Source organism: Martes martes (genome assembly GCF_963455335.1).
Source record: "Martes martes genome assembly, chromosome: 6".
Classification (NCBI taxonomy): Eukaryota; Metazoa; Chordata; class Mammalia; order Carnivora; family Mustelidae; genus Martes; species Martes martes.
The window spans coordinates 23,591,843-23,606,934 of record NC_137893.1 but is presented as its reverse complement, the minus strand read 5'-3'; the positions used below and the strand labels follow the sequence as shown (position 1 = coordinate 23,606,934).

The 15,092-nt window shown below is 38.7% G+C and overlaps 1 protein-coding gene across 2 annotated transcripts in view; it reads left to right on the top strand.

The window, feature by feature from the left end:
• Nucleotides 1–15,092, top strand: part of AFG1L (AFG1 like ATPase) — a 218,417-nt gene that overhangs the window by 180,202 nt on the left and 23,123 nt on the right. For both annotated transcript variants that reach the window (XM_080807282.1, XM_080807283.1), the window contains exons 9-10: nucleotides 2,694–2,764; nucleotides 3,021–3,121. In XM_080807282.1, the coding sequence (XP_080663408.1) occupies nucleotides 2,694–2,764; nucleotides 3,021–3,121 (172 nt within the window). The remainder of the gene's footprint in view (nucleotides 1–2,693; nucleotides 2,765–3,020; nucleotides 3,122–15,092) is intronic.

Here is a 15,092-nt window from a genome sequence, read left to right as displayed (position 1 = left end):
AGTACAATTTGGCTTAGATGGATAACAGACTGTTCAGTTGTAAGTTACATGAACTACTTTTGAAAATATTTCTTTTTAGTCCATTTAACACCTGTAAAAATTTTTATTTTGCATCTTGTAACTTCTGGGTAACTTTTTATGATAATTTAATAGAATTTTATTTATTTATCTATTTCTTTTTGAGAGTGAGTGTGTGCGCTGGTGGAGGGGCAGAGGAAGCGAGAAAGAGAAACTTTTTTTTTTTTTAAGATTTTATTTTTTTATTTATTTGTCAGCGAGAGAGCACACAGGCAGGCAGAGTGGCAGGCAGAGGTAGAGGGAGAAGCAGGCCTCCCCGCCATGCAGGGAGGCCAATGTGGGACTCGATACCAGGACACTGGGATCATGACCCGAGCCGAAGGCAGCTGCTTAACTGACTGAGCCACCCAGGCTCCCAAGAAAGAGAATCTTAAGCAGGCTCCATGCTCAGTGTAGAGCTCCACGTGGGGCTCAAACTCATGATCCTGAGATCATGACCTGAGCCAAAACCAAGTCAGATGCTAGATCGACTGAGCCACCCAGAGGCCCCATATAGAATTTTTTGCTATAGTAAAATAATTATGCCATTTCACATATAATCTCACTGTAAGTGAAATCATATATAGTAATTACATAGATGGTGTAGAAGGTGTGGCCTGACTGAAGTCTTGTGAGCTACATTTTAATTTTATAGTATTATTAGAGCACAGTGTAAAGGGGAAATCACCATTGAGGATGTTCGTAAGCTTTTGTTTGTTCACCAAATATGCTTTTAGAAATGTAACTGTGTTCTGTCTTGGTTATTTTTCAGAATTCATTTCTCTCCCTCTGTCGGGTAACATGCCTATCCGAAGGAGAAAACTTTCTGTAAGCCAGCAGATAACCTGGGTGGCTGGCTTTGCTCCTTCTGTTTTATATCCCTTAAAAATTTTAGTACCTTTGGTTCTCCAATAGTTGTGTGTATTTATGCCACCATTACAAGGTGGAGACAATTTCAAATAAATTCCCAAGAATAATATTGGCAAAGCCACATAAACATACATGTGCTTTGTATGGGCACTGACATTTACATTGGCCTGTGTGATTTCTTTATACCTTTAAAATTGTTTTTTGTCTAGGGTGCCTGGGTGTCTCAGTGGGTTAAAGCCTCTACCTTCGGCTCGGGTCATGATCTTGGGGTCCTGGGATCGAGCCCCACATCGGGCTCTCTGCTCAACTGGGAGCCTGCTTCCCCCCCGCCTCCCACGCCCCCGCCTGCCTCTCTGCCTACTTGTGATCTCTGTCTATCAAATAAATAAATAAAATCTTTAAAAAAATTGTTTTTTTATCTCTGATCACTTTCTGTAGTGTCATTTTATTATTGTAATACTACCCTATTCAAATGTCATACAAGGCTTTCCCTAAGTCAAATAGCATTTCCCCTGCAAAGTTAACCATTGCAGATGATGTTTTTAAGATTCTTTGAGGTGGAATGGTTGTCACTTGGAAGGTGACAATTCCAAACCCTTCAGAGTGACCGTGTGCTGTCCTGCATTTTAAATGCATTTGCTGAAAAAAAAAATGCATTTGCTGTACAAGAGTTGAAGAATTAGGTGCTTGTGTGTTAAATGCATGCCACCTGGTAATTATCTCAAGGGAGAAATGAGTTTGGTTTTGTTTGAACTTAAAGAAAATATGATTTGTCATCTTAGTTTTCAAAAAGACTTCATTAAGGTGAATGTCCAGAATTGAGTTTATTTGTTTCCACCCCTAGATATGAGTGATTTGTATATCAAAATTAAGCATATTGGCAGGTCATCATTTTTGTTTGTATGTAGAGTTGAAGTAAACTTACATTTACATTTGAAGTTCTTTTTTAACAGCATTTATTTCTTCTGCCAGTTATTTTATTTTATTGACAGTTAATTTACAAACCCCTCTTGAAAAAAAAGTGATAGGAAGAAAGGGCATAGTGTTATCACATTTGTATATGTGGATTCCCTAAACCATATGGTGATTTGTAATTAGAATACAAAGGATTCTTTGATGAGGCTAACTTCGTAGGAGCTGCAGTGGTAGGCATTGCAGAAGGAGAGAGTTTTTCTGAATTTCTGACAAGGACACTTTGGAAAGAAACTGTGTGGTCTATAATTGTCCCTGTACTCCAAGTCCGATAAAGTTATTGATGTGCAGATCAACTCGGTATTTCGAAGCTGGTAATTTAATTCTGGATGTTTGATCCTCTCAGTCAGTGGCTTGACTTGATTTTTTTTTTTTTAAGCAGCTTCAATATTTAATTTCACATGTACCCTCTCAGTAGAGATTTCAAAGGATACTTTGCTGGATGCTTGACTGCCTTGTCTATTTGCTCTTGTTTTGCATGCAAGAGAGAGCCAGAAGCCTTTCTTCTCATTGTGTACACATAGTATTAATGGATTTACTCTGCCTGTATCGTCTCATTACTGGAAACAGCCAGAAGCACAGAAGTCTTTCAGTGTATGCAAATAAGGCCGAATCATCTACCTGAGAGTTAATATTCTCTGCTTTTAAGTGTATTCTAAATCTAATGTTTGTATTTAGAGCATAACATCCTGTTCTCTTTTTTTATGGGCAAAAAGCTAAGCAGGCTCAGGCAGCTGTTTGATGTTGGCTTCAAGTGTTATTAATTTCATATTCTATTATTCTTTTCACTGTAGCACAAGTGAAGCTGATGTGGAGGCTGTCATGGATAAGTTGTTTGATGAGCTGGCTCAGAAACAAAATGATTGTACGTAAGTTAATTTCTCTTGAAAGAGAATACATTTAGAACACAATGCCCAATCTCCACTGACCAATTAATAAGTTCCATTGCTGTATATGGGTTGATGCCACGCTCAAGTGGCAGTCATTGTATCAGCATTTTGTCTAATTTATGTGTTGAATCATGTGCTATTATTCATCAAGCTATGCATTTCCTATCTGTAAGAGATGAATTTTATAGTAATTATCCAGACAAGATTGAGTCTTTGTTCATGTTCCCATAGTAACTAGACCAAGGATTCTAAAAGTGCAAGGCAGAGAGCTGCGGCTGAATAAAGCCTGTGGAACTGTTGCCGACTGCACATTTGAAGAGCTGTGTGAGAGAGTAAGTATCCAGACACGTCCAGACTCATTGGCCTTTTCACATGTTAAAATACTTCATATTTTCCTCTCTGCCTGTTTCACATTTTAAAAGACTGTTCACAGACTCGGAACTCATTTAACAGTCTCATGAAGGAAATACTCGTCCGTATATGTCATGTGCCTTTTATGGGCCTTGGCTCGAAATTTGCACTTAGAAGGATGCTGAAGCAAAACTGGAAATACAGAGAGGACTGTCAACTGTTGCTGGAAGCAGAACAGAAACCAGTTTGAGGGATGTTTTGTGAAAGTCACACAGAAGAGAATTAAGTTTTTTTAAACTGAGGGGAGGTTAGTATGTGTGGCAAGGAAAACGAAGTAATGCTACCAAGATCCAAGAAAGTACGATGTGAGAGGATTTCTAGCCCTCATACTCACTGCCCACCTGTGGTTGCCATTTCTGATCTATTTGGGCGACAAAGTGAATTTCTATAACCGTGACATCTGTATTATATAATAATATACTCAACAGAGGAAAGAAATATATATACATTCATATAAATGAGAAAGACCTTGTTGCAAATTCAGTATTGATATGAATTCTGGCTTTTTTTTTTTTTAAGATTTTATTTATTTATTTCACAGACAGAGATCACAAGTAGGCAGAGAGGCAGGCAGAGAGAAAGGGGGAAGTAGGCTCCCTGCGGAGCAGAGAGCCTGATGCGGGCGGGGCTCGATCCCAGGACCCTGGGATCATGACCTGACCCGAAGGCAGAGGCTTTAACCCACTGAGCCACCCAGGCACCCCGAATTCTGTCTTTTAAAAGCTCTGGGATTCTCGTTACTCAGTGGATATTTAACGTATTTATTGACTGTAAATCTTGAGACAAACAAATCCAAATTAAACATAACTTTAAGCATAATTTCTTAATCATCCTGTAAGTGGTCTCTGACTTATCTCAAGTTTTAAGATAACTAAAAAAGAATCGTTTTCAGTGAGGGGGAAGAGAAAGTCTTTATTTATAACTGCCAGCCATTTTGTGAGTACTTTTCTCAAAAGCTAATGACTGACTGACTTAGAACTAGTTTAGATTTGTAATCTTTAAGCCAGAGAGATGAATCCAGTCTGAAGTTGTTATTAGAGAAATAAAGCACTTCAGATTGATAAGGTTTAAGATCAACTAAGATCCTCTGACAGGGCAAAAATGTCATCCCTGGTAGTAGGGAAGGTCATCCTGGGTAATATGGACCCTTCTTCGCATTTCTGTGGGTTCAGTTTCGTCAAGGTCCCAGTAACCTATCATCTCTATTCGAAATTCTGCTAAGGCTTCCACTTAAGTTTTACTTACTTTGCTTGAGAAATAAACTTGAGAAAAATCTTGTGTATTGAGAAGATGAAGCTCCTCTTTCTTCCATGGAAGGGAACCTCGTGAGGAAAGGGGAAGGATAGACCTGGGCAAAGATGGTCTCTTGGAGCAGACACCGAGTATTTTTATTTTTTATGTATTTATTATTTCAGGAGACACTTAACTGTCAGGAAAAGACCACTACTCAGGGGTCCAGATCTTCATAGTCTACTCTGGGGAGGTGGTGGGGAAGAAGATTGTTGCAGAGAATTCTTTTTCCTTTATTTACAAAGTTTCAGAATGATTAAATAAATTCAGGCAAAAGGTTGCTAGTGTATATTTTACCTTTTTAAATCAAATTATGGACGGCCCTCTTAGTGCAATGGGCAGCGCGTCAGTCTCATAAATCAAATTATGGTATAGGTCAATCAAAAGATTTTATTCTACCCTTTTTATATAATTCTCGGGGCCCATGTGAAGCAGGCTGGGTCCAGATATGTGTGTTGATATTTTGCATTTAAAGGCATGTGTCCTGAATTCCTTCTCACGCCATTCTAACTGCATCCTGCAAATTGGCATTGCAAGGCAGCTAAAAGACTAGAGTTTGTAGGGAGGATTCAGGGCTGGTTGAACAGGTGGATAAGATAACACTCAAGATGTCTTTCAACACCAAGGTTATGAATGTTTAACTTAAGGGTTGATGAGGAATGTGCAAATGAAAAGAGAGGACAAAAAGATTTAGGGATAATTTTTGACATTGGACTCACATCCTCCCTGTAAGATCTGACCCATTGTCTACTAAACTTCGTCATCTCACTTCCGCCGTACCTGTCCCCTATGCTTTAGCCAGGCTCATTGCCTTATTTGGACATGGTATTGCCCAAGCTCAGCGAATTTGGGAAACAGCACACACAGATCGGCAATGCTGCAGGCATGGTTTTGCTGCTGGGAAGGTGAAGGGCCAGGGAGATTCCTGGGCTGCCTCAGTTCTGGTGATTAATGCCCTTATTCCCTGATGCTAATCACCACTGTTGGCATCCAGACACCATCAGCCTTGACTCTTGGCCAAATAGTAGAGATAAAAGCTATTCATCTTTTAGTGTTGACTGAGAGTGTACCAAGCACGGGACACAAACCAGAAGTAGTTCCCAACCGGTGGTTTCATTTGGAATACATGAAAAGAAATAAAGCATAAAATAGAGATGGAGAAGCAAAATGTTTTTTAACAATTCCCCAAGAGATACTGTTAGATACAGTTATGTCTAACACATATGAACTATTTTGATATAATCAATATTAATGGAAAAAAATTAAGGCCAAACCAAAACACATATCTGATGGATCTCCATTCCTTGAATACTAATAACCAAAGAAGAAAAAAACTAATAAACAAGAAGTTGACAGTGAACATGTGTATACCCATGCATATGCATCAACTGATATATTTCTCTGCTTAGACTTTTTACAAACACACCTGGCTACCTGTCATTATTTTTAAGACACAAATAACAAACTACTCTTGCAAATAGTTACTTGTGAGCACAGTTATTAGTTGAGGAAACAATTTTCTGCAGGTGTAAAAATTACATTTTTCAATAAGGAAAATTTAGGTATAGTCAGTTTACTCATTAAGCCTTTAGAATTCGGTTTTGGCTCACTTTCTTTGAACAGTGTTCTTTCATTTTTGGTCTACAAAAGCTTAACCCTAAAGCAAGTGGTTCTCAAACTGTTTGGTTTCAGAACCCCTTCACACTCTTAAAAATTATTGAGGAACCCAAAGAGCTTTTGTTTATGTAGGTTATCCCTCTTAATATTTACTCTATATTAGAAATTAAAACTGAGAAAATTTTTAAGGATTTATAATTGATTTAAAATAACAATGATAAAACCCATTATATTCACCCTATCAAATTAGCATAAATACCACTTTTGAGAAAAATACTTTACAAAGTGAAAATAATTCATTAAGAAGAGTGACATTAGGGGCGCCTGGGTGGCTCAGTGGGTTAAACCTCTGCCTTCGCTCAGGTCATGATCCCAGGGTCCTGGGATCGAGCCCCACATTGGGCTCTCTGCTCAGCAGGGAGCCTGCTTCCCTTCCTCTCTCTCTGCCTGCCTCTCTGCCTACTTGTGATCTCTGTCAAATAAATAAATTAAATTTAAAAAAAAAAAGAAGAGTGACACTATATTTTTTGTAAAGCTCTTTAACATCTGGCTTAATAGAAGATATGGTCATCCTCCTATCTGCTTCTGCATTCAATCTGTTATGATACGTTGTTTTGATTGAAGTAAAGAAGAAAATCTGGTCTCATACAGATGTATAGTTGGAAATGAGAAAAATATTTTAATAGCCTTATCAGATAATTGTGGGTGCTCTTTTTTGATGCTACATGAAAATTCAATAACAACTTCCTTCCAAAGAGCACAGTATGGGAAGAGGGGGAAAGAGTAACTTTCTGTTAGAGAAACCTGACAAACACCATCTCAAACAAGTGTGATCAACATTCGTATCAACAGCAATGACTCATGTTGGTAGATATGCCCTTGATATGATGTGAAGAAAATGGCACTTGACCTCTGTGGTCTCCCACTACCCATAATTCCAGTCTAATCATGAGAAAGGCATTAGGCAAATTCTAGCTGAGGGATATTCTTTGTAGAATAACTGGCCAGTACTCTCCAAAACCATCAGGATCTTCAAAAATAAGGAAAGTTATGCGAAACTGTCACAGCAGAGGGGAGCCTAAGAGCCATGATGACTAAAGGGTAATATGGTATCCTTAATGGGATCCTGGAACAGAAAAAGGACCTTAGATAAGTAGTAAGGAACTATGGTGAGTGCTGTGAAGTGTGTAAACCTGGTGATTCACAGACCTGTACCCCTGGGGCTAATAATACATTATATATTTATTAAAAAAATTTTAAAAGAGGTAAGGAAATCTGAACCAAATAGGGACTCCAGCTAATAGTATATCAATATTGGTTTATTCATTGTAACAAATGTTCCATGCTAACATAAGATGTTAATAATAGGGGAAATTGGATTTGGAAGTTTATGAAAACTCTACTATCTTTTCAATTTTTCTGTAAACCTGAAACTATCCTTAAAAAGTCTATTTAAATTTTAAAAACATTTTGACAAAAAGTAGATTTTAAACTCTTAGTTACAATGTAGAATCTGAGACAGTATCAGTGTATTTTTGACATACTATTATTAAAATCCATTAATCCTTCTTTTTTTAAAAAGATTTTATTTATTGGGGCACCTGGGTGGCTCAGTGGGTTAAAGCCTCTGCCTTCAGCTCGGGTCATGATCTCAGGATCCTGGGATCAAGCCCCAAATCAGGCTCTCTGCTCAGCAGGGAGCCTGCTTCCCCCCTTTCTCTCTCTGCCTGCCTCTCTGACTACTTGTGATCTCTGTCAAATAAATAAATAAAATCTTCTTTTTTAAGATTTTATTTATTTATTTGAGAAAGAGAGCATGAGCAAGAGAGCACAACCAGGGGAAGAAGCAGAGGGAGAGGGAGAAGCAGACTCCCTGCTGAGCAGGGAGCCTGATGTGGGGCTCTGTCCCAGGACCCTGGGATCATAAACTAAGCCGAAGGCAGATGCTTAACTGACTGAGCCACCCAGGCGCCCTTCCATTAACTTTAACATCTGGCTTAATAGAAGATAGGGACATTCTCCTATCTAACTTTACTTCTCTTTTAAAGATTTTTTATTTATTTGAGAAAGAATGTGTGTGAGCAGGGGAAGGGGCAAGGGGGGATGGGGTAGTGGACTCCCCACTGAGTAGGGAGCCTGACTCATTGCTCAATCCCAAGACCCCAAGATCATGACTTGAGCCAAAAGCAGACATTTAACTGACTGGGCCACCCAGGCTCCCCTCCTTCTTGAGCTTTAAATGGATCTTTATGCAGTGGTTATTGGAAAATATTGGTTGACTGAATTATATAGATCTTCTACATGTTGCCACATTTAATCCTATAATATCAAAGCATTAGATTCCTTAATATCACCATCAGTCTCCTCAGAAAAAAATTGGAAGGCTGTTGAGTTCGTGATGGGCGGCAACAAGTTTTCCAAAATTCTAATTTTCACTTATTTTCTCAAATCTTATCACTGGCAATGAATTACTTTTAGTTGTTTTCCTTGAAATGGGAGTCTTACTTGGTTCATTTTCAAGAAACTATCTGTGGAACATTGTAAGAAAATGTCTGCCCAGCCTGAACAACTATAGTTTACCTGTAACTTAGTCTTTCAAATAAAAATCATGCTCCATGATAAAAGTAGCTAGTTCAGCTCGCAACTCAAACAACCACACAAATGCTTTTCCTCAAGACAACCGTTATATTTGGTGTATAGCAGAAGTACTTTATGTGTACTTCCTTCACCACAAAGAATACTAAAAAGATGTGTTCTCAAGGTTGAGATTTAACAAAATCCTTCTTACTGGTTCTCTAAGGATTTTTTTTTTTTAAGATTTTATTTATTTATTTGACAGACAGATCACAAGTAGGCAGAGAGGCAGGCAGAGAGAGAAGGGAGGAAGCAGGCTCCCTGCTGAGCAGAGAGCCTAATGCGGGGCTCGATCCCAGGATGCTGGGATCCTGACCTGAGCTGAAGGCAGCAGCTTTAACCCACTGAGCCACCCAGGCGCCCCTCTAAGGATGTTTTTAAGTAGAACTGGATTTATGTTTTTTTTTTTTTTAACTGGACGATGGAGAATACAAATGGTTTGGCGCCACTGCTTTGATTCATGCTTAAGCGCCAGCAGTTTTACCCACCATTGCTTTTGCACCATTAATGCAGATGTCACCACAGTGGAAAAGGTAAATAGTATCCTAGTATTATTATAGAAAGTTTTGACCTCAGGGACCCCTGCAAGGGTCTCAGGGACCCCCAGAGACCTAAAAACTGTATTTTAAGAGCCACTGACTTAAGTAACAGTATCTCCGAGTTCTTCATTGCCCTCTACTTGAGCCAAGCAACCATGTCAAGGAAACCTGAAAGCCTAAGACTTAAGGTCACTAGCCTGGAGGGATAGGGCCTTCCCAGCTTTCAGGAGGACACAGGGGTCAGTAACACAGTACCAGATGGCGTGGTTATGCCAGGCCACATGAGTTGGACGGTTCTGTCCTAAGGGTCTCAGCACAGAGGGAGCTCTCACACTGGAGGATGTCTGCTCCCCAGCCAGCTTCAGGCATGGGAGCTCACAAAGTATCTGATTGTATTTCATGATCAAACCAGAACTGAATATTTGATGTAACTTGTCCAGAACATTTTCAGATAGAGTGTAATGATGAAGAGCACACAGTCTGATTTCCGGACTACCAAGGAGTTCAAGCCCCAGTTCTGCCACTTGCTAACCATATGATCTTGTGAAAGTAACTTAACATGTCAGTACCTCAATTTCTCCACCTATAAAATGGGCACAATAATAGTGGCTATGTATTGTAGATATTAAATGAGTTAATACATATAAAGTGCCTAGAATAATGCTTGATACATCGCAGTGTGTGCTTTATTATTATGCAGGTACTATGGACTCTCCTAATTGGGTCTGCTTTTCTGGGCATGACAGTACTGAATTGTAGACTTGCAGAGAAAGAGAATCCCAGAGATACCAAGAAGCTAGATGTTAACCTTGGAGCAGGGAAGGAGAGAGGTATGCGAAGATGGGAATGATCTGGGCTTTTCTAGTTTTACTTAATGGCATACATTGATGGCTTACAGTCAAAACTTTCTTTTATCTATGATGGCACTAATAGACAAATTTCTACTATATATAAAACTATAAATATATTATTTTTTCCTGGAAGGGGCCATGGCTCAAAAATAATCTTTACAGACCGCATTCACTCCTTGCCAAAGGTTTTGTTTCATGGTGGTGTCAGGTGTGGTGGTTGGATGAGCCTCAATCTTTAGGAGCCTTCCAGAAAACTGTGACATCTAAAGCTGAGACTGTCCTGCTTTATTCACTGGGGGTTAGAAATGGTTTTTTCCTTTACTGAAATTTTTTTTAGATTTTTAAGATTTTGTTTATTTATTTAAGAGAGGGGAGAGGGGTAGAGGGAGAAGCAGACTTCCTGCTGAGCAGGGAGCCCAATGTGGGACTCAATCCCAGGACCCTGAGATCACGACTTAAGCCGAAGGCTGATGCTTAACCAATTGACCCACCCAGATACCCTGAATGGTTTTTGTTTACTGAACTATTTAGTCTGACTCAGAAGATCATTATAATTAAGAATTTTAAGGGGTACCTGGGTGGCTCAGTCGTTAAGTGTCTGCCTTTGGCTTAGGTCATGGTCCCAGGGTGCTGGGATTGAGCCCCGCATCAGGCTCCCTGCTCGGCGGGAAGCCTGCTTCTCCCTCTCCCACTCCCCCTGCTTGTGTTCCCTCTCTTGCTGTCTTTCTCTCTCTGTGTCAAATAAATAAATAAAATCTTTATTAAAAAAAATTTAGGTTATATCTAAAACTGAATGATTTCAAGAGTCTTCTTCATGCAAGTATTCAGTATCTGAATTGCCACAGTTGTAACGTGGGTGACTTAGTCGGTTAAGTTTCTGACTCTTGATTTCAGCTCAGGTCATGCTCTCAGGGTCCTAAGATCAAGCCCCACATCAGGCTCTCTGCACTAGGTGTGGAGCCTGCTTAAGATTCTCTCTCCCTCTTCCTCTGCCCTTCCTCCCCCCGTGCACACACGTGCTCTCTCTCTCTATAAAAAGGAAAAACGTGCAAAATTATCATAACAAGAAAATAGTCCCAAATGAACTGACCACTTAAAAATGTAGCCCTTCCGGCGCACCTGGGTGGCTCAGTGGGTTAAAGCCTCTGCCTTCGGCTCAGGTCATGATCCCAGGGTCCTGATATCAAGCCCCACATCAGGCTCTCTGCTCAGTGGGGAGCCTGCTTCCCCCATCTCTCTGCCTGCCTCTCTGCCTACCTGTGATCTCTGTCTGTCAAATAAATAAATAAAATCTATATATTAAAAAAATATATATTAAAAGAAAAATGTAGCCCTTCCTCAAACATCTCTCATCGCTTAATACTAGTACCTAGCCCCACCGATCATGTCAGAGTCTTTTGCCAGTCATTCAGTACTTGTCTGAGGTAGTAAACATCCCATCATAACAATATAGTTAAAATTAAACCTATCCATGCAAAGCCACTGACAAATGAAGACTGGCCAACCTGATGAAGGAAAAAAAAGTGAAGGATAATGACACCATAAAAGCTTTAAAAGAAAATAATTGAAATATTTATGAATTAAAAGAGGATTTTGATAAACCCGATAAAATCCTTAAATATTTTTGTAAAAATATTTTTCTGTGTAGTTGAACAACCAAATTGTGAAATGTAGGATGTACTATTTTATCATCCTATAATTTAGTCAAGAAAGTTTTGCTGAAAATGAATAGTAGTTCATTATTTATTCTAGGAATTTAGTTCATTGTTACTATTACCCATATTTTCGTTAAATAAGCTAAAACAACATTTTTATGTGTCATTTGCATTTTTCAAGATAAAGCAAGATTGGAGGTTGAATTGAAGGATCAATTTTTACTAATTGTAGATGGTGATTTATATCTTCCAGGGAAATAACTATATATTGGGTTATAAATTGTTATTATTATTATTGTTGTTGTTGTTGTTGTATTTTGCTGGTTTAAAAGGAGAAAGAAAAAAGACCTTTACAGAAATGCCCACAAAAGAAGGATGGATTAGAAATTTGGAAACTATAGCTACTTGGGATGTGACCATTTCTATGTTGTAAAGGTAGGGAGTGGGGGGAGAAGCATCAAAAGGAAAAGAAAAACTGGCTTGAGAGAACACCTTCCTACTTTCTTCACATGAAAAGTTTTCTCTTACAGGGCCTTTGTGAGGCCGAGTGGTCTTGCTTACCTTCTGTTCCCAAACCAGGGCAAGTACAGCTCCTTCGGTGATGCAGTGTATGGCTGCAGATTTGAAACTCTGCAAGCCTTTGACGACTTAGACCCGGCTCCCTGCTGGGTCTTATATTTTGAGAAAGCTGGCTTTCATTTTCTCTGAAAATGTGTCTGGTCCCTGTAATGGGGAGAAAGCCCCTAGGGATTCCCAGAGTGTCTTGAGGGACCAATGAATGTGCTGAGAACTGTGCAACTTCCACATGTTTCTCTGTCTTAGGAGTAGAATTATTTTGAGGATCAGATCCAATAGTAGACACAACTCCTCATGTTCCCTTTATGATCACTTCTGTAAGAAAGTAGGACAAACGAATATTTAATATTTGCTTTGGGCTTTGAGAGGAATGTGTCATTTGCCTACTCAATGATTAAGAAATATGAATTAACATTTTAAAAATTGAAGTGGTCATTAGCTTTTAAAAATTAGAACTTGTTTTTTACTTTAAACTGATCTGACTTGGATTTAATAATAAATATATCACAACCTGAAACTATAGAATCTGATTCCCAAAGTACCAAGGAGGTCAAGCCCTGACCGTGCTATGTGATCTTGGGAAAGTAACTCAACATCTCAGTGCCTCAATTTCTCCCCCTACTAAATGAGGATAATAAAAGGAATAGTTCTAGAAACAAAAGATCTACACAGTGAAAACACTGGTAAATTGTTGAGGAAATACAGATCAACCAATTAATAGGACTGTAAAACACTTTATAGGTACTTTAAATGTACTTGTTTGATAATTTTTGAAGTTTTAACACTGATGGCTTTTCTAATGCTTACCTACCAACTGGCTCTTTTGTTTTTTAACAAAAAGTTTTGTATATCAAGTAATTCTTTGATTTGTAGCTTTCAGGTTTTTCTGTTTCCCACCACAAAATACATGATTTGATATACTCTGTAGTACCTTTCCTTCGATTAGGTCAGTTGACTGAGAATTAGTCATTACTCAGTACATTGGTAATTAGATATTTAGTAAGATATATCCCATTAGATATATTACGACTTTAAAATGTATTTTATAGAAAAAAAAAGTTAAAGAATTGTTAGGATACACTATTTTTGTTTTTTAACCCACTGAGCCACCCAGGCGCCCAGCATACACTATTTTTGTTTTTTAAAATAACTTAGTGAAGATATTAAGTCAGGCAAAGATTTTGAGAAAAAATTAGAAATGAGTTATAGTATCAAAAATTGTAGGATTGGGGCACGTGGGTGGCTCAGTTGGTTAAGCATCTGTCTTTCTTTTTTTAAAGATTTTATTTATTTATTTATGCATGAGAGAGAGAGAGAGAGGAAGAGGCAGAGGGAGAAGCAGACTCCCTGCTGAGCAGGGAGTCCAATGGGGGACTCGATCCCAGGACCTGGGATCATGACCCAAGCCAAAGGCAGACACTTAACCGACTGAGCCACCCAGGTGTCCCAAGCATCGTCTTCAGCTCAGGTCGTGGTCCCAGGATCAAGCCTAAGTCAGGCTCCCTGCTCTGTAGGGAGTCTGCTTCTCCTTCTGCCCCCGACCCAGCTCATGCTCTCTCTCTGTCTCTCAAATAAATACATAAAATCTTTGAAAAAAATTTCTTTAAAAAAATTATACAATTTCTGTGTATTTTAGGATCAAATGTTACTTGACTCTTTTATCTTTTATTGTTAAATCAAGAAATATATGTTGTATAAGATTCCCCTTTTCCCAAGATTGTTACATTGATTCAGTGGCTAGCAACTATTTCTTAAGTGCTTCCATATTGGTATATGCCACTATGTTATGAGGAATATAAAAGAAGTATAAGAAGTTTCTTTCAAAAAGTTTATAATTTAGTAAAGGAAATAACATGAAGAAATATCAGACAATGTTGTAGAGTGGAAAGAGGTCCAAATGAATCAAGAAATAGGAATTTCAATCAGCTGAGTGGCCTTGGACAGATTGCTTAACCTCTCTGGGTCCAAGTACCGCATTTGCAAAATGTGGGATGTGATTCTTTCCTTCGTTTGAGCTGTAACAGTCTATTTTGAGGAGTTGTGTTCGTTAGTACATATAATGAGTACATCAGGAGTGGAAGGTAAGGATAGTAAGGATTGGGAAGACTCTGAGGAGACATGAGATTTAGGGAGGAAATTGATCTTGACCTTGATAGGTGAGTAGAATTTAGATGAGCAGAATGAAGGTATTTCAACCATGATCTGAAGCCAAGCACTGAATATTCCAGGAGAAACAGAAAATACTTGCCTACTGAGAGCAGAGTACATGTTAGAAAAGGGAAATAAGAATGAAAATCTCAGACATATCCTCTATAAAAACCAGGCAGAGAAATTTAGACTTCTTACCATGATCCACAGAAAGTCATTTTAGTTTGAACAGGACCATGGTACATAAAGTAATAGGATGATGAATGGGATATACTCTAGGAATACTCTAGATACTCTAGGAAAGTTTGTAACTTCCACTACCATGTTCAGTGGGTCAGCAAATAGTATCTCCTCTTGGGAATGCCCTCCTTTCAAGAAGGAAAACTTGGTTAAATAAACCAACATGCTAGATAATTGTTTGTTACCTTTTATGCAAGGTAACAGAGAGAGCCCTACCCTTTTTATATTTTATGGTACTTCTTTCTAGTCATTCAACAGATATTTACTGAGTACCTAATAGAAGGCTGGATCATTCTACGTGCTACAGGGGGTACCAAGATGATTCTGACATTGAAACGTTTC